The sequence below is a fragment of the Mauremys mutica genome, chromosome 5 (genome assembly GCF_020497125.1).
Source record: "Mauremys mutica isolate MM-2020 ecotype Southern chromosome 5, ASM2049712v1, whole genome shotgun sequence".
NCBI lineage: Eukaryota > Metazoa > Chordata > Testudines > Geoemydidae > Mauremys > Mauremys mutica.
In genome coordinates, this window is record NC_059076.1 from 63,817,885 (window position 1) to 63,836,114 (window position 18,230).

General features: G+C 41.0%; 1 protein-coding gene across 1 annotated transcript in view; it reads right to left on the minus strand.

The window, feature by feature from the left end:
- Window positions 1-5,812: 5,812 nt before the first annotated feature.
- RNF175 (ring finger protein 175) overlaps window positions 5,813-18,230 on the minus strand; it is a 29,245-nt gene continuing 16,827 nt past the window's right edge. The window contains 8 exon segments of the mRNA XM_045018582.1: window positions 5,813-5,939; window positions 6,071-6,192; window positions 7,073-7,174; window positions 12,450-12,517; window positions 12,520-12,585; window positions 13,297-13,417; window positions 15,498-15,605; window positions 16,337-16,491. Coding sequence (XP_044874517.1) covers window positions 6,072-6,192; window positions 7,073-7,174; window positions 12,450-12,517; window positions 12,520-12,585; window positions 13,297-13,417; window positions 15,498-15,605; window positions 16,337-16,491 — 741 coding nt within the window. The 3' untranslated portion in view covers window positions 5,813-5,939; window position 6,071.

The window sequence follows — 18,230 nt, forward strand, 5'->3', positions numbered from 1 at the left end:
GAAGTGGTGTGCCGAGTCTTCATTTATTCACTCTAATGTAAGGTTTTGCGTGCCAGTAATACATTTTAATGTTTTTAGAAGGTCTCTTTCTATAAGTGTATGATGTATAACTAAACTATTGTTGTATGTAAAGTAAATAAGGTTTTTAAAATGTTTAAGAAACTTCATTTAAAATTAAATTAAAATGCAGAGCCCCCCGGACTGGTGGCCAGGACCCGGGCAGCGTGAGTGCCACTGAAAATCAGCTCGCGTGCCGCTTTTGGCACACGTGCCATAGGTTGCCTACCCCTGATATAAACCATTTAAAACCAAATGTAGTCATCCGATTTATTTATATACTTAAGATTATATTTTACTTGCACCCATACCATCTAAGGCCCAGCCCCTCAAAGGTATTAAGGTACCTAACTCCTTTTGAAATCAATTGGAATTGGGCACCTGAATACCTTTGACAACCTGGGCCTAAGTGCCTGCCACATCATTAGACTGGCAATGCAAGGTCATTGATGGACTCCATTGAGTCTTCTACTCTTCACTCTTCCCTGGTTATGGGGCCTTGCTTTGGGTATAGATTTTTGAGGTGTGTGCGGGGGTTGAAAATGGTAGTCTGGTTACTTTTTGTAAAGTAAAATAATGTAAAGAAAATAAATTCAGAGTTATAAAACATGTAACCCAAGGAAACATTTGGCTATTGCTCAAATTTGTTGTTAATTCTTTCAAAGCCTGACCTAGCTCCCATTTAAATCAATTGGGAAACTTCCCATTTGACTTCCGCTGGAATTGGTCTAGACCCAGGATAAAAATGTCAAAAGTCTCTATAGCTATGTTTCTACTGCAATCACAGGGTGCAACTGCAGGTTCTATATACATACCCAAGCTAGTTTGAATCTAGCTAGATCGGATCCTGCAATGCTGAAGCCATGGCAGTGTGCACTTCAGTGCAGGTTATGCAAACTTGCCTCAAACTTTGGATAACTACTCAAAGGGCTATCCTATGCTGAAGCACATGCGCTCAAGTTAACTAGATTAAAGCTGGTTCCAGTCTCTCTACCTGAGCTGCAATCATACCTGGGCGTACACATGTGTCAGAGCCTGGATAGCCTGGATGGCATCCGAAGAAGTGGGTATTCACCCACGAAAGCTCATGCTGCAAACCGTCTGTTAGTCTATAAGGTGCCACAGGATTCTTTGCTGCTTCTACAGAACCAGACTGCTTCTACAGAACCAGACTAACACGGCTACCCCTCTGATACTTGACAGCCTGGATAGACTATGCAATAGAAGCATATTCAAAAGTGACTTAGGAGCCCCAGTCCTATTTTCAAAAGTGATTTAGAAACTTAGGCCCTAAGTCCTAACTACCTAATGAAATAAGAGCTGCTCTGAAAAAAAAATCCACTATCTTCTCTGAATTCTCCAATCCTTCTTCTTAAAGCTATAGCCTACATCGCACTGCATCGTAGGCTCCTAAATCACTTCTGAAAATGGGATTCAGGCTCTTAGGTTGCTTAGGTAACCAAACCTCACTCCCACTGCAGTCAATAAAAGTTCTGTAATTGATTTCAATAACAGGAGGATTGGGCCCATTCTCATAGTTCTTTTTAGTACTGTGGGTCTTTAACACATTCTTTTGGAAGCTGTTTTGTTAATTCACTGTTATATAATTATTCAGGTCAGTGAGGGAAGTCCTCTTGCACTTCTCACTAATCCTTTAGCATGCTGTAACTAAATCTGCGTCCCTAACACCTCCCAATTAAGCAACTCTCAGACAGCATAACATAAAAAGGAAGATTTATTTACACTCATATTTGCACGTGACCATAACCATAAAAACATTATGGAGTCAAAGAATAGTATACACTAAACAGAAATTTACACTAATGAGCACAATATGTTGAGCTGCTCATAGTTACGGAACTGCCTGTTGAAATAAGAGCTGCTCTGAAGAATTCCAGCGCACTGCACCCAAACCTGGAGTTTTGGATCATTAATTTCACCACTCCTTCTTAAAGGCAAAACTTCCTCTCTCTCTGCTCTTCCTATTTGTTGAAGTTTTATGGTTTATTTTTCTTCCATTTCTTATGTTATATATCAAAACCTTAAAGTTGTCCTTAGTTGGCTCCATGTAACTTCAGATTTATCCTGAAATATGATCCATTTAAGTGACATTCATTATATTTTTCATTCGAAACCTCAATATAAATGCTTTTAAAGAATAGGTGATGTTTAATCTGAATACAGCAGCTGTTATACATACCCTGGAGAAATTAGTCTTCCAGGGGAAGCTTCACTGACTCATGAATCGCAGAATACACTCTGACATGCACAATCTGTGTTCTAGTCCCTCCTTTTTGGGCCAAGAGTCTGGTGCTGCTGAGGCAGTACGTTAGGCAGTCCCTGAGAAGGGAGAATCTCACATAATTTTTTAATAATACCTCTTTTATAGCTAACACATAGAATGATGGTTAGGAATCTTGCCTTCACCCCTCTTTGGCTGGAAAGATGGTTGCTATGAGGTGGCCCCTTAGAGTATGGGGAGTGGGGGGAATAAAGGGGAGTGACCTCTCTGGAAAAAATCCATTCTTCTTTACTGGGGAATTGGTGGGAGATAGTCACCGGCAGTGGCCTATGTTTGTAGAAGTTCATAAATCCAGAAATTAAATGGGAGAAAGCATTTTACATTGTTGAAACCACAGAGTGGCACTTGTTTTAATTCTGGACAACTCACTTATTAAGGGCTGCTCTACTTCACAAAATTAGGTTGGTTTAACTGCATTGCACAGAACTGTGAAAAATTTCCCATCCTGTGCAATGTAATTAAGCTGACCTAAGCCCCGTGTAGACACCACTAGGTTAACAAAAGAATTTTTTCGTGAAACTAACTACCGCCTCTGGGAGAGGCGGATTTACTACAGTGATGGAAGAACCCCTTTCTTGCTGCAGTAGGTGTCTGCGCCACAGTGGCACAGCTGTGGCACTGTAGCATTTTTAGAGTAACCATAACCTAAAAAATATTTAACTATTAGGGTGTGTCTAATCTTAAACTGCTACAGTGGCACAACTGTCATAGTGATTCAGTGTAGATACTACCAATGCCAACCGGAGGGGTTCTCCTGTCACTGTTGGTAATCCACCTCCCTGAGAAGTGGTAATTAAGTTGACATCTGTTGAGTTAGCCCGGTGAACAATGCGGGTAGGTTGGCAGAGCTACGTCTTTCATGGGGTGTGGATTTTTCACACTCCCAAGAGATGTAGCTATGCCACTGTATGTTTCCAGTATAGACCAGCCCTTAGAAGTAAAAGGGCTGCGGTGTCTTCAACTACAGTGGAACATACTTGTAGCAAAGTCAGTTTGCCATACCAAAATGTAAGGCCCACCCGTGTGCATGACTGTCACACCCTTCCTACACTATACATTTCCTATTTGACAGTTTGAGGGTAGGAAAATTATAATGTGAAAAAATACATAATATAATAGACATAAAAATGCTAGTTACTGACAGTAAAAATTGAACAAAGACACACCCCCACCAACTCAAAAACTTAAAAAGCATGGAAATAAAAAGTTAAGGGAAGAGTTGCCTGTAGTCCTTACTGCTTTCACATCCCCTACTGTGTCTTTCACTTCCATCTGCAACAGATCCCAAAAAGCACTACGTACCTCAGCTTCACTGATCTTGCACCCTAAAGCAAAAGCTTATCGGTGACTTCTGATGCTCTTGTATCAAGAGAGGGGTACATGTGAGGAGAGTATTTTGCAGATTTTATGATGGACTTCAGTGGAGTTAGATTAGTACAAGCAGCTCTTTAAAGAGGGGAGCACTGATACAGCAAAAACAATGGAGAGAGAGGTGCCTATGGGAACTAGTAAAGATAGGGCTTGTTTATACTTCTCTGCAGGACTACGGGTTGTGAATAGTAGCGTGCTCCAAAGTGCTGCACTGTTTCTTCCAGGTGTGGGTGCTGCGGACATGAATTAAAAGGTTCCTCATTCATATTAACTTAGTCCTCTTCAAACAGGGCTACCTTAATGCAAAACAGAAGCCTTTTAGTTTGTGCCAACAGCATCCACTCAGAGGATTGACAGAATAACATTTTGGTACACACTGCTGTTCACACTCCTGTAACCTGAACTGCGGAGCAGTGTAGACATAGCCTCAGATTAATGTTTGCTGCATTTGGGAACAAGTGATCTTGAGTTAGTCCTCACAGCTGTGGATGGTCCTCTAAATAATCATATTAATGGATGCTGTTAACACTGGCTGAATAACTGACTATTTGGGTCAGGGGCAGGTCTGAAAAATTAAAGAGAAATCACATTGGGTCAACCCAAAAGGAAACTGTTTCACAATTTTCAGTGAACTGAAATGTTGAAAAAAGTATCATTTTCATTTCAAGGGTTTTTTTTTCCAACATTTAAAAACACTTTAAATAAAACTCAGGGAAATTTCAAAATAAACACCTTTCTGCAATGAAAAAATATAAATATTTTGTTTTGGAAATATCCAAATAAAACATTTTCACATTTCCAAATGTTTTTTCTTTTTTGGACCTAAACAATGAGCCAAAATCGACCCAAATTCACAAATTGTTTCAGTTGAGCTGAATCTGCATTTGTTTTCAGCAAAAAAAAAAAAAAAATTGCATGTAAAATTTTGCCAAGCTCTAGTGTTGCATTTAAGTTTTATGAGCCAATCCTAAATTTCATCAGCCAATGCTACCTGTCACAGAGTGGCTGGGCCCCTTAAAGGGTGATAGGCCACAGCCCTACCTGGGACAAGCTTAGCTCATCTCCCCAGATGGGAAGGATGAGTACTAATGAATGAGGTCATGACTAACTGAGGCCAGGCCTACAGATATAAGGGAGAAGCCTGAGGGAGAGTGAGGAACTGGAGTATTACTGCCTTTCACTTGAGCTATGCATGTCAGGCAGAACAGAAGCAACTGGCCTGAAGAAGCTGTTGCAGGTCAGTGCTGTAAGAAGCGAGACTGATTCCTGAAGGAAATAAAGGGACTATTTGGATTATAACCCAGCTTCAGGAAGGAGGGCAGGGGACTCCTGATTCTTTTCAGTCCTGAAAGAGACTGAACTCAGCTCTGAGAAGGAGGGATGGGGGACTCTGACTCCAGGAGAGAGAACTGATCAAACTGTGGAACCCTAGGGCCTGCTGGTGAAGCTGGTATGAAGTACTAATGTCTCTAGGCCAGGGGTAGGCAACCTATGGCACGCGTGCCAGGTGGCACGTGAGCTGATTTTTAGTTGCACTCACACTACCTGGGTCCTGGCCACCGGTCTGGGGGGGCTCTGCATTTTAATTTAATTTTAAATGAAGCTTCTTAAACATTTTAAAAACCTTATTTACTTTACATACAACAATAGTTTAGTTATATATTATAGACTTACAGATGGAGACCTTCTACAAACGTCAAAATGTATTACTGGCACGCAAAACCTTAAATTAGAGTGAATAAATGAAGACTCGGCACACCACTTCTGAAAGGTTGCCGACCCCTGCTCTAGGCTAAAGTGGATCCCCCTCCAGAAGGGAGATATTTTAAGATTACATGGAATTGGTGACATTTTTGAAGAGCCCTGGGAGAAAGGGAAACTGAGGAAGTGTGCTGCAGAACCAACCAGCCCAGGAAAGAGTGCTCAGGAGGTGGCTACCTATTTACACTACCCATCTTTCAGTAATCTATCTTGAACATCAATCAGTGCTATTGACATACTTACTAGTGCAGCAAATATAAAAAAAATTTCAGAAATAGTCATAATGAGAAAAATAGCCATTTCTTTTACTAACATTGTCCTGTCATAAATGTTCCTTTCAAGGAGACCCTTTCCATGCACACTTTGAGAAAATCAGAAATGTTTTAAATTTCTTGCTGTTCAAGTAATGTAGTATTGCTGTAACATCAGAGAGGTCCATCTGAGGCTCCTGTAGAGCAGTGCAATAAGAACACCAGAGGTCAGTCTTAATTATATTTTTACAATATTAAGTACAGGATATACATAGTATTTTACATATTGAAATCGCCAACATTTTACATTCTGGCTATAATCACATACCCTATTCTAAGCCCAGCGAATAGTTAATGACTTGGACTATTCTTATAACAACTGGTTGCCAGGCCACCAGATAGCGGAGCCAATCCAACAGTTGCCCATACAAAACATGTGTACGCTCCCACCTAAACTACCATTAAGGAAATCTGCTGCCAAGATTGTTTAAAGGTGAAAAGAGATTTAGTATGACATCAGTTCCTTCAGAAATAAGCGAAGAAAAGTACTTGTTTAATGTTCTCAAACATAGTGCTCTCCGGTTCCTCTACAGCAGTGATACTCAGTCTGTTGCTCATGAGCTGCAAGTGGCCCTTTAATGTGTCTCCTGCAGCTCTTTGCAGCACATGATAATTAAATCACACAGTATTTTAATATTTGCCAATCTAAGTTACTAACTATCAGGATGCTTTTACTATGTTATTAACCAATTAAGTTATCAACTTGCACTAAGTTATTAACTTATTTTCTGGGAGATCTATCTATCTAGCTAACAAAATATTTCCCCGGTTGAACAGTTTAAATATGAATAGTACTATAGTAAATGAAATAATGCATTCACACTACTGTGGCTCTTTTGGGTAATGTTGATTGCTAATTTGGCTCCTGAACCACTGAGGTCCGAGTATCACTGCTCTAGATTTACAGTATTTTGAACGATATTCTCATAAAAATGTTTAAAGTAAAATTTAAACAGTTCCCCCAAGGGGAATTGAAATGGGTTGGAAAAAGTCAGTAGGACAAATTCTGCCCCAACTTGAATGGGGTTTCACAAATGCAGCAGCAGAACTTGGCCTACTATCCTTCCTTCTGGAGAAACTAGAGAAACTCTAGTTTACTAACTAGTAAAAAGGAAGTAAAGAAATCATCTGCTATTACTGCTATTTTAACTAGCCATATTTATTTTTATTTTTTACTCCCACTGCTCTCCACTAGATTATAACACAAACTAGCAAAGACAAAATAATTAAAAAATTGAAGTAAAAAACACACTTGTTAAGAAAAGGATACGGGTTACTTAACATCCTCTTCAAATCAACTTTCTCGTTGCAGTATGGGCAAGTCTGCTTTTTGCCAACAATGCACCAACCTCGGATGCAAAATTCATGAAATCTTGTATGAGGCATATTGTTAAGGATTCTTTCAAATATAAACAAGGAACAATACATGCTTCTGTGAACTTAATAATGATTCAAATCTATAAATGATTGCACACATTGCATTGCAATTTATCTCAGGCACTTACACAAGTCACTTAACCTCTCTGCATCAGTTTCCCCAACTAAAAATGGGGATAATGATATTTACCTAACTTGGATGAAAAGCATGCCACACAAGTTCATACAATATTTATTAATTATTATTAGATATGGGCCCAAGGCGAAATTCTGGATCTGGACATCCTTGAATTTAGGAATAACTGGAATCCAGAGCCAAATTTAGTAGTAGCTGGCGCTGTTCTTGAATGGGCTGAATCACAACCTCAGATCAAAATACTCTTTAATTTCACAGTTTGGGTCTATAACTATTATCTTGAGACATTGTTAAAGGAAAAAAGTGCAGCTGAGCATTTGAAATTCATGGAAAGTCAGGAGCCTTGTGAAGTTGTTGTAAAGTAGGTTATAATTTCTTTTTTAATTTGGGGGAGAGGGGATTAAATGATTGTTTAGTTGTAAACTACTTACATTAAGCTATTAAAAGAAGTGATATCAGTTATCTTAGAACAGCTTTAAAGGTCTCCTGTCCTTGTCATGCTTATATTGAGCTATGTTCCCTGAGTGATTCTGATCCCACTTTCACCCATGCAAATTTGGGGGTAACCTCACCTGAAGTCAGTCACACCAGTATAACTAGGCTAGGTGAGTGGAGAATCAGGCCCCTTGGTACTTAGGCGCCTTAAATCTAGGGTTTACATGTCTAAATCCCAGTTTTAGTTCCACAAAACTCCAACCAAACCCTGTAGGCTCCTAAACTAATGCAATGCCTAAGTTTCTGCCTCTGAGCATGTGCACTGATGCCTATCTCCTGCCTAAGCCCCAGAGCAATTCATGAACCAGGGGAAGATGGACATTTGTCTATCTAATTTGCATGCAGAGCCCAATTGGGTAGAGTGCTGAGAGGCCACCTACCGGATCAGGTCCCATTCAAAATCTGTCAGCAGGAGGAGCTCACCTTAACTTTAAGCTCAGTGGTTAGCACTCTGACCTGGGATGAGGGAGACCCAGGTTCAATTTCCCCCTCAGGCAGAAGGTGTGAAATAATTTAAACTGGGATCTTCCATCTCTCATGAGCATGCTCTAATCATAGACCTATGGGAGATGGGGGGGCTTCCTTAATCTCTCCTGCTCAAGCTCTTCCCCTTTGTAGAAACAATTAATGACTAAAGCAGGGGGACTGGACTAGTTAAGGTGGGTGTCTTAACTACCAGGCTACAGAGTTATTCTCTTTGTCCCTGTATCCACCGAATGACCATTTAAGTTTTTTTCCACAGTGGTACAGCATCATGAGAGATTAAAAGAGCCCCAAATCAGCCCCAGACCTCCAGAGAGCTGGGAGACCTCTGTTCAAATGCCCCTCCCCTGCCTGAGGGGGAACTGAACCTAGATCACCCACATCTAGGGTGACCATATTTCCCTGTGCTGTATACGGGACACCTGGTAAAATTACTCTTATTCAAGCGAGTTCAACGGCAATCAATCCGAACTACACAGTACAAACATTCAAATTAACATCAAGTTGACTGAGCCCTTGTTAAAAAGAAATACTGCGTAGTTGGATTCTTTTTATTTACCTTCTTTTTAAGGCTTTAGGGTTCACAAAGGGAGAGGACACCCCCCCACACCTGTCTGATATTGGGGGTGACCAACCCTTCCTGCCCAGAGCTCTCCCCGTCCATGCCTGGCTGGCCCCCTGGGACAGACCCAGCTTTTCTGGTACTGCATCTTCCCAAGGCACCATGTGGAGGGGGAAACACAGGGTCACCCCCCAGCCCAGATTTCTGCCAGGATTCACACCAGAATGTGGCCAGCAGCAGCCTTTTTGCACTGTTCAGGATGGGACTTGCTTCCAGCTGCACGGGATGAGGGAGAGATGACCTGGCCAGTGTCATTGCAGAGCTCATCTCTTTCTTTTCCCCCCTTCCACTCCATGGCTGGAAGCATCTTGTCCCTTCCTGCCCACACAGTGTCAAAAGGCAGCTAACACCTCCAGGCTGCTGCTGGCCACCGACATAACCCAGCCACCACCTGTTCCCAGGCTACAGCGTGGGCAGGAAGGGGTTAAGCCCTAAGGATGCATTGTGCACCAGGGCCCAGGGAACCTGACTGCAGGGACTTCAGGGAACCAGGTCAGAGAGGTGGCTCAGCAGGGGACGGAGCAGCCCTTCACACTAGGGGGCAGGTGAAGAGGGTGCTAATATTAAGCCTGCAGGGTCGGGGTGCAAACAGGCTGAAAATTGCTTCCCCTCACCACTCCAGAGCTTAGCTGAGGGGCAGAGAGGATTCCCTGTACCAGCACTGCATGGGGCTTTGGCACATGCAGGGCTCAGCTCCTCCTGGCCAGCGCCCCAGGATGGAGGGTCTTGGGCTTTCCCGGGGTGCCAGCCCAGCCAGAGGCAGTGGGGGAAAGAAGGAGCCTGCTGGCCAGGCTGTTGGTGAGCTGAGCGCTCCGACTGGGGGCTGGTTCTCCGCACAGTGCTGGGAGCGGGATGTGCCCCGCGGGGGGGAGGGATATGGAGGAGCAGCAGGGCTGCAGGGGGTAAAGGGGCAAAGCAGGGAGAGGACAGCGAGAGGGGAAGCATGTAAAGAGTCAATGGGTGGGTAGCAGAGGTGACATGTAACTGGCCATCGCCTGGCGCTTGCCCACACTCACCAGCCACCACAGCGTGCAGCCAGAAACGGGATGGGGGGCAGAGCCCTACTAGCCAAGAGCCGGCATGCAACAGGGGCTATGCTGACAGACCAGCAGGGGGAGCGGCCAGCCCTGCGGCCAGCCCTGCCACCAGCCTTGCACACCCACCAGACCCTCCACTCATCACTGGTAGGCAGGCTGCAGGTGAGCAGGGATCTGACCAGCAGCAAGACCCACCAGTACTGATGTGTGGGGAGGGTATGAGGGGGAGGAGAGACAGAAAATACAGGGCAATTTCCCCATTTTTAAGAAAAAGTTGGGACACCTACAGGAGGGCTTAAGTATGGGACTGTCCCTTTAAAAATGGGATGTCTAGTCATCCTACCCACATGAGTGCATTAACCATAAGGCTAAAAATTACAGGGTTTTATATATATATTATAGCAGCTCCATTTTGTGTGTGTGACAGGTGCCCAACTCATTCCTGCAGGAAACTTCTCAGGTGGCTAAGCCGCCTGACTTCAAGAGATGTGTTTTCATTCGTGGACCGCTAAGCAGAGACAGGCACCTCCCTGCAGCCCAGAGGCAGTAGCCTACTTCTAAGAGAGGGGCAGGGCTTATCACACACCTCTTTTGTTGGTTTCTCTCTAATGTGCTGGTTTTTGTGGATCACATTCCGATCTCCCCATTCATTGTATAGGGTGTCTAGGTGCCTAACTCAGGCTCTGTGGATCACAGTGGTGTTCCTGTGATGTTTTTTTCTCTAGGAGCCTACAAGTTAGATACTGTGATGCTCAGCAATGGAATGACTAAATCCCTTGTGGATCAGGCCCTTCTGTCTTAACCTATGGTACATCAGATGGCAGCACCGCCTCAGTGAAACTGCATCTCTCAATGGACGAACTTCAACTTGCAGCTCCTCTGTTCTATGGTACTGATTTTTCTGGGGAAGGATATGTAAACGCTGCTGCTACGCAGTCAAGGTATTATTGGATTGTAGATATGGATTGCTACCTAGAAAGTGGGCAATGGTCATAGATTCTAAAGCCAGAAGGGACCATTATGATCATCTCATCTGACTTGTATATCACAGGCCATAGAAATGCCCAAAATTAATTCTTTTAGAAACTCCCCCCCGATATTGATTTTTAAAATGGTCAGTGATAGTCTCCACCATAACCACTGGAATAATTTACCTAGGGCCAATTACTCTCTCTGTTGAAAATTTACACCTTTATTTCCAGTTTGTATAAAGAGTAATCAAGTCACCCCTTAACCTTTGCTTTGTTAAGATAAACACATGGACCTTTGAGTCTGTCACTGTAAGACAAGTTTTCTGTTCTCACGGCTTGTCTCTGAACCTTCTCCAATTTTTCAACATTGTTCTTGAATTGTGGCTATCAGAACTGGACATAGTATTCCAGTAGCAGTCTCACCAGTGCCAAATACAGAAGTAAAATAACCTCTCTATGGCTCAAGATTCACCTGTTTATGCATCCAAAGATCACATTAGCCCTTTAGGCCACAGCCTCGCAGTGGCAGCTTATATTCAGCTGATTATCCACCATGATCCCCAAATCTTTTTCAGAGTCAGTTTTTCAGGATAGAGTCCCCCATCCTGTAAGTATGGCTTGCCTTCTTTGTTCCTAGATGTATATATTTACATTTTAGCCATCTTAAAAATGCATATTGTTTGCCTGCACCCAAATTACCAGGCGATCCAGATCATTCTGCATCAGTGGCCTGTTCTCCAAATTATTTACCACTCTCACAATTTGTGTGTCATCTGCAAACTTCATCAGGGATAATTTTATGTTTTCTTCTAGGTCTTTGATAAAAGCATTGAATAGTGTGGGGCCAAGAATAGAGCCGTGTGGGATCCCACTACAAACACACCCATTCAATTCTGATTCCCCATTTACAATTACATTTTCAGACATGTTAAGTTAGCCAACTTTTAATTTATTTAATGTGCCATATTAATTTTATATCATTCTAGTTTTTAATCAAACTGGTGCAGTACCAAGTCAAATGCTTTACAAAGGTCTAAGTACATTACATCAAACACTATTAAGTTTATCAATCAGGCTTGTAATCTCGGGCTCATCCCTGTGGCCTGCCGCCTCCCGCAGCTCCCAGTGCCTGGGAATGGTGAACTGTGGCCACTGGGAGCTACGGGGGGCCGTGCCTGCAGACAGTTAACATCCGCAAAATGGCTCACGACCTGCAATCAGCTTACCCTGATGGGCCCCAGGTTGCCCACCACTGGGTTAGTTGGTTGATGTACCTGAGTTTCAGTAGCTTCAGAAGCAAGCATTGCATGATAGTACTTAAACTTAGGTCTTCCACTAAACCTCATGTGAGCAAACAGGCAACTTATTTTTACCTTTTTGTGCTGTGGTTTCTTTGATTGTGTTCATTTATTTCTCCACCTCCGTTCCCCTCCCCCGCCCCGACTGTTTATTGCAAATTGTTTTCTTGCTGTTGCACCAAAAATAAAAGAGGAAACCATTATTTCATAATTGAATTGAAAGGATACACATGATTGCATGACAGCTGGTAGGTATTTTCAATTATCCCTTCCTCATTTATGTCCACAAAGATTTTTTTTGTCCACAGACTGCACAGATGTCGTTGGACAAATTTCTTGTAGACATCCCACTGACATTATAAAACTGTTGAATATTTACATTGGCAGAAATAACAATTTCCATTATGGCCAAGGAGACACAAATAACTCAGTATAAGTCCACAGTGCACACAAGGGTTAAGGACAAGAATGAAAGAAGCTAAAACTGTCTTAGATACTAGTGACAGAACGTTTGGAGAGAATTAAAACCTTGCTGAGAAGAGAACTTCAACAAGTGTCTGCCTCTATTGCAAAGCGTGCCAAACATCCCAGACTTAGGGAAATGTAGGTGTCCTTAGTGAAGAAAAGTCCTTTAAGAAGAAAAGACAAGAATTGCAAAAAGGGAAAGATTTAAAGACTCTTTCACTGGGTTTTGGAGAACTAAGAAGCAGATCAACCTATGGCAATGAGAAGTCTTTTTTGGTCTCTCGTTTATATGGAATCTGGTTGAGAGAAACCCTATTTTTGCCTTTTTTGTTTGGACCAGCCCTCTATGTTGCTATATAGGGATTGTGTCTCCTAACTCAGACCAGTGAATACTCACTGGTTATAATACTGTATTAAGAAATTCCTTTTGAAACTAAGACCAGTCAGAAAGTAGAAGAGTTTGCCTATGGCACAATAAAAGTTGTCTTTAAGAACAGGTTAGAAAGAGTACGGGGGGACCTTTCTTCTACAAGCATGGGGTACGACTAGACTCAAGAGCTCATTGCCAGTCCATCTGACTGTCATTCAACATAATGAAACCAGCACTTACCCCTATAGTGGAAGCCATGTAATCAGAACAAATCTCTGCAAAGTCTCTTCCCATCACTCCATAGTAGAGTCCATAAAACAGCAATATCACACCAAAATCCATGGAATCTTCAGTCTTGATTCTGTATAAAAACAGTTAAAGAGCATACGGGTGTGTTTGCTAGTGTACAGAATATAGTATCAAACTGATTTTTAGTCCTGATAGCTCTGGCTTTTGTTTTTCCTCACTACAACTCCGTTTTCAATTTCCTTCAAAGCAAACTTCATATTTATCATGTAATAAACAACATTAATCTCACAAAAGTATGCTCAAACAATTTGTTATCTTTATAGACACTTAACTCTACCTAAATAAGGTATTATAGAAAGTGCAAAATGGCAAAATCCTTAAAATACAAATGAATTAGGTGGACATTTTGTTGTTTTGAGGAAGCAACAAAAATCACACAATACTTAGTTAAATGCCTTTCAAATAAATGCTAAATTATTTTAGCTGAAAGAACTCATCCAAGAAAAAATGCTCAACAATAAAGTTCACTACACTGCAGTAAATGAAGCTTAAAAGCAGAAGCACTACACAAAAATAACAGTAAGGAATTGTGAAAATATTATTCTCTTGCATTCGAAGAAGTGGGTATTCACCCACGAAAGCTCATGCTGCAAAACGTCTGTTAGTCTATAAGGTGCCACAGGATTCTTTGCTGCTTCTACAGAACCAGACTAACATGGCTACCCCTCTGATACTGTGAAAATATTGTGATTTAAGTCAAAAGCTTAAGTATGATGTTAAAGCTTTTGTTAAGTCACCTTCTACAGTAGATTACTTTATACAATATTAGTTATTAACAGCACCCAGAAGTATATTAGGTACTTTATAGATCAGGTCCCTGTCCTGCTGAGTTTACAATCTAATCATACATACTATACACACAGCTCCAAAGCAATGCTGCCTGTAAACATTAAATGGGTACTATCAAGGTTATCTAGTCACTCCTGTCTGTGAAGTACATGTAATATTTTAGGCAGTTTTCCAAAACAGCCTCACCATTTCATGTTTCCTTCTAAGAAAACAGTGTTTGTAGTACTGATTTTTATCAGCAACTGTAGACCAACAAGCCACTCTGTTTCTTTACTCATTTGCATACACAGATTGGGGGCATAATGCAATAATTTTTGCCTTGAAGGAGACTCAAATAAGGGTCTTTTGTTCCCCAGCCATTAGTGGCTGCAAGTGCTGTGGGGGTTGCATGAACTTGGAAGAAGGTAACTCCTAATATTCCTCCATATAAATTTGTATAGTTGTTTCTGAATTGGCATTGATGGGCTGTGAAGGTAGCAAAATTCAACCTTTCAGTCCAAGAGCAGCCATATAGGCCAGGACTCCCTGGGAGGCCAGAAACTTCCCCCAGGAGTACACTCTCCGAGATCTGGGAGCCTCCCATGAGGCCTAAGAATGCACTGCTAATTTTTGCTGAGGGGGGACACAAGGAGAGCCTTTAAAATGAGTGCGGTGGTTGTCTCCATGAATTTGGGGGTGGAGAGGTGGGTTTGGTTAAAACCTTGATTGGACTTTGGCACAGGAAGGGGAATTTTGTAAATATCCTTAAAACAATTAATCAGTAGGGAGATGTGTAATAGTTTGTGGCATGAGTTGGGTTAAAGGGAACAGAACTGAGGCTAGGGGTAAGAGTCAAAATAAAAAAAGGAAAAAACCTGACAACACAATAGATCAGTAGAGAGGCAATTGGGCATAGCCATATATAAAGAAGAACTACAAGATGTGTGCTAAACATCAGTCTGATCACCATACTTATATATTTTATTTCTGTCCCTTAGCCTGTGTATGCATCATCTCCTGTGTGAATCCCACTGCAGGAGCAGGGCCTTACTTAACAGTTAAAATAAGTAGTTAAAAGTTCAAACACTGTAGTGGTATATAATTTAATTTTTTCCCCTTACAATCCAGGAATACAATATATGAAGCCACTAAAGCAGTTTAAGCATCAAGTCTCAGATTAATTGTGCAAAAAAAAAAAAATCAAGAAACTAGAGAAAATGTAAACCTGTGCCCTAAGCTATAGCTTTTTGTTTGATGTGGGGAAAATATTAGATTTCAGGTGAACGTTTTCATTGCAACTATCAAAGTTAATAAAAATTCTACATAAAAGACACACAATCTGAAGATTACCTGAAGATACCTACCGAAAGGATAAATTAAATCCAAACACGGTAAACATTATAGCTAAATAACCTACAATTCCAATTGCATAACTCAGTTTATAGATAAGAAGAAACCACTTGTAGACCAACCTGTGGATCAGAGAAAAGGAAACATACTGAAGATCTCCAAAATCTTATACTGTATCATATCTTAGACTGCTACATCTTTTTACAAATTCAGTTTCTAACAAAAGCAAGTTTAAAATGTCCTGTCTTTGTCTATATTCAAAATTAAACTGGGATTAAAATCCATTTGGATGGAAACTCCTTTCTTATCGCAAGAAATGGGTGTATCACCACACCTGCATATTTAACAAAATTACATTGCCGAGAAGATACCCTGGGCCTGCTCCACCAAAAGACGACTAGTGATCATTAGGATTTACTGCTGTGAGTAGTCGCTTTGAAGTAAATGATAGTGCTCAAATGGAGCTACTCACTGTAGTAAGCACCACACTGTAGTGTTTGTAGGGTGAGGCCCATAGCTGAATATAGGACTTAAGATACACATATATGGTGCTAACTTTAACTTTCATCCTTACTCATTTACATTTCAAGTTTGTTAAAGGTCATCAATCTAAAGCATATTTAGGCACTTAAATAAAAGGAGCTTGATTTTCTCTAGGTTTTATTCAAATATAGCAATGTGATTAATACAATGTCTTAATCTACAACTATTAAATGGCCTTTGTGCCATTTATTAAACTTTGTGAAACATGAACAGCAAATGATTGCAAGTCCAACCAAAGTATTCCCTTAACAATCCCCACCCTCCATCTTCAATTGTCCTTCAAAAGAAGGAGGACCTAAAGAATACATTCCGTGCTGTTCTGCCTGAGAGAGGTTTGCGGGTAGCTCTGAAGATGATGTAACTGGTAATAACTGAGAACATTCCCCACATTGACAGAAATCGCCACCAGTAAAGTTTGATGGTGAAATACAAAGGAACAACCCACATCTGCAGGAGGGTTACCAGCTGTCAGAAAAATACAGAAAGTCACTTTAAACTACTGAGAGCCTAGAATTCTGTGTTACATCATTACTTTAATTAAAGTATATTGACAAACCAGAATAGTGAGAAACCACTACAAAATATATATTGGATCATTTGTACAGCACTGTTCACAATGGGGCCCTGATACTGATTTGGGCACTACTGCATTATAACTAATGACGATGATTTTTCTCTCACTTACAGCACTATAGCTCAGGAATAATTCCAATTCAGTGAATAGCTACATTGTTATAAAACTGGGATAAACAAAATCAGAAGTCAGGCTCATAATCAAAAGGCCATATCCTCTGCTGATGTCATGCCACTGAAATCAACTGATTTTTAAAAAAAAAATCAATTTATATTTAAAAGTGACTGATACTAAAGTTCATGGGCCAAAATCTCTGAAATCAACAGAGTTACATCAATAAGAATTTGGCCGATAAGATTGAGAGTCACTCTTAAAAGCCTCTACTGAGAGTCATGGTATTGAATTCAGTCCCAAATAAACCAGCCATAAAACACTGACAATGATTTTCTAAAAATCTCACTCAACAGCACAAACAAAATGGATTAAACTTTTTCATCTTTTTCTCAATTAATACTGGCAAACTTAATAACTTATACTTGCTCATCTCTGCTTTTTAATTTGCCTGTGGTAATCAAATATCTATTCCAGATCCTTTACAATATGCAAACATTTTAAATCCGCTGAATAGTCAGCCCTCTGATGTTGGCACTCTCCAGGACTCCTATTCATTGACCATGAATTTGGCACTGGGAAAACCTGATGGTGATAGAGATAAAGCTATGATGACTTTAATGTGTGTTTGTAAAGTTTAAGAGTTTCTGCTCCTAATCCTGTATTGGTAGGCTTTATAATAAGGTTGCTGAGAATAAAATAAACTGTGAAGAGACGCATTTAGAATGTGGATAAATTAAAAAACACCCCCCCCCCAATGTTATCTAGAACAGGGTCACAATTTCCTTATTGGGGGGAGGGAAGGGAAGGATCAATCTCATCTCTTAAACCTAAAATGAAATCATGTAGTGCCCAATATTATTCCAGCTGACATCTATCGGTGTTTTGCTATTGACTCCGATGGAAGCAGAACTGAGTCTTTCCTCTGTTACTAAGAAAAATTAGAGACTTTTTTTTTTTAAAGGGAAATAAAAACTTTCCCCTAAAAAAAATTTAATATGAAGCAATATTTTGTAAAAAGCAGTATTTAATAATCAAGGTCTTGATAAAAGATTAGGTCATTTAAAATAAATAGATGTAAAAGATAGGAACACAGCAATTCTGGATCAGACATTGATCCAGCTATGCCTAAGCCCTGCACTTGCAGAAATCAAGGCCTACTACAAGGTGTGGGAAAATCTGCTACTCACCTTTCAAAATAATATTGCTCCTCCCATCCCATGCACTACCAGTTGACTCTGGTGGGTCATTTGAGGGCTTATCTCCACTGGCAATTAACAGTGCTGCAACTTTCTCGCTCGGGGGGTGAAAAAACACCCCCCTGAGCGCAGCAAGTTGCAGCACTGTAAAGCACCAGTGTAAACAGTGCCTAAGCATTGGGAGTCACGCCCTTCATTGAGGTGTTTTTTTTTAAGCGCACTGGGTGATTCTATGAACACCAGACAGGGTGAATGCAACCTCTGCATGTCACACAATGTAGTGTAGGATTGGCATGGGATCTGCAGTAGTCAATACCTGA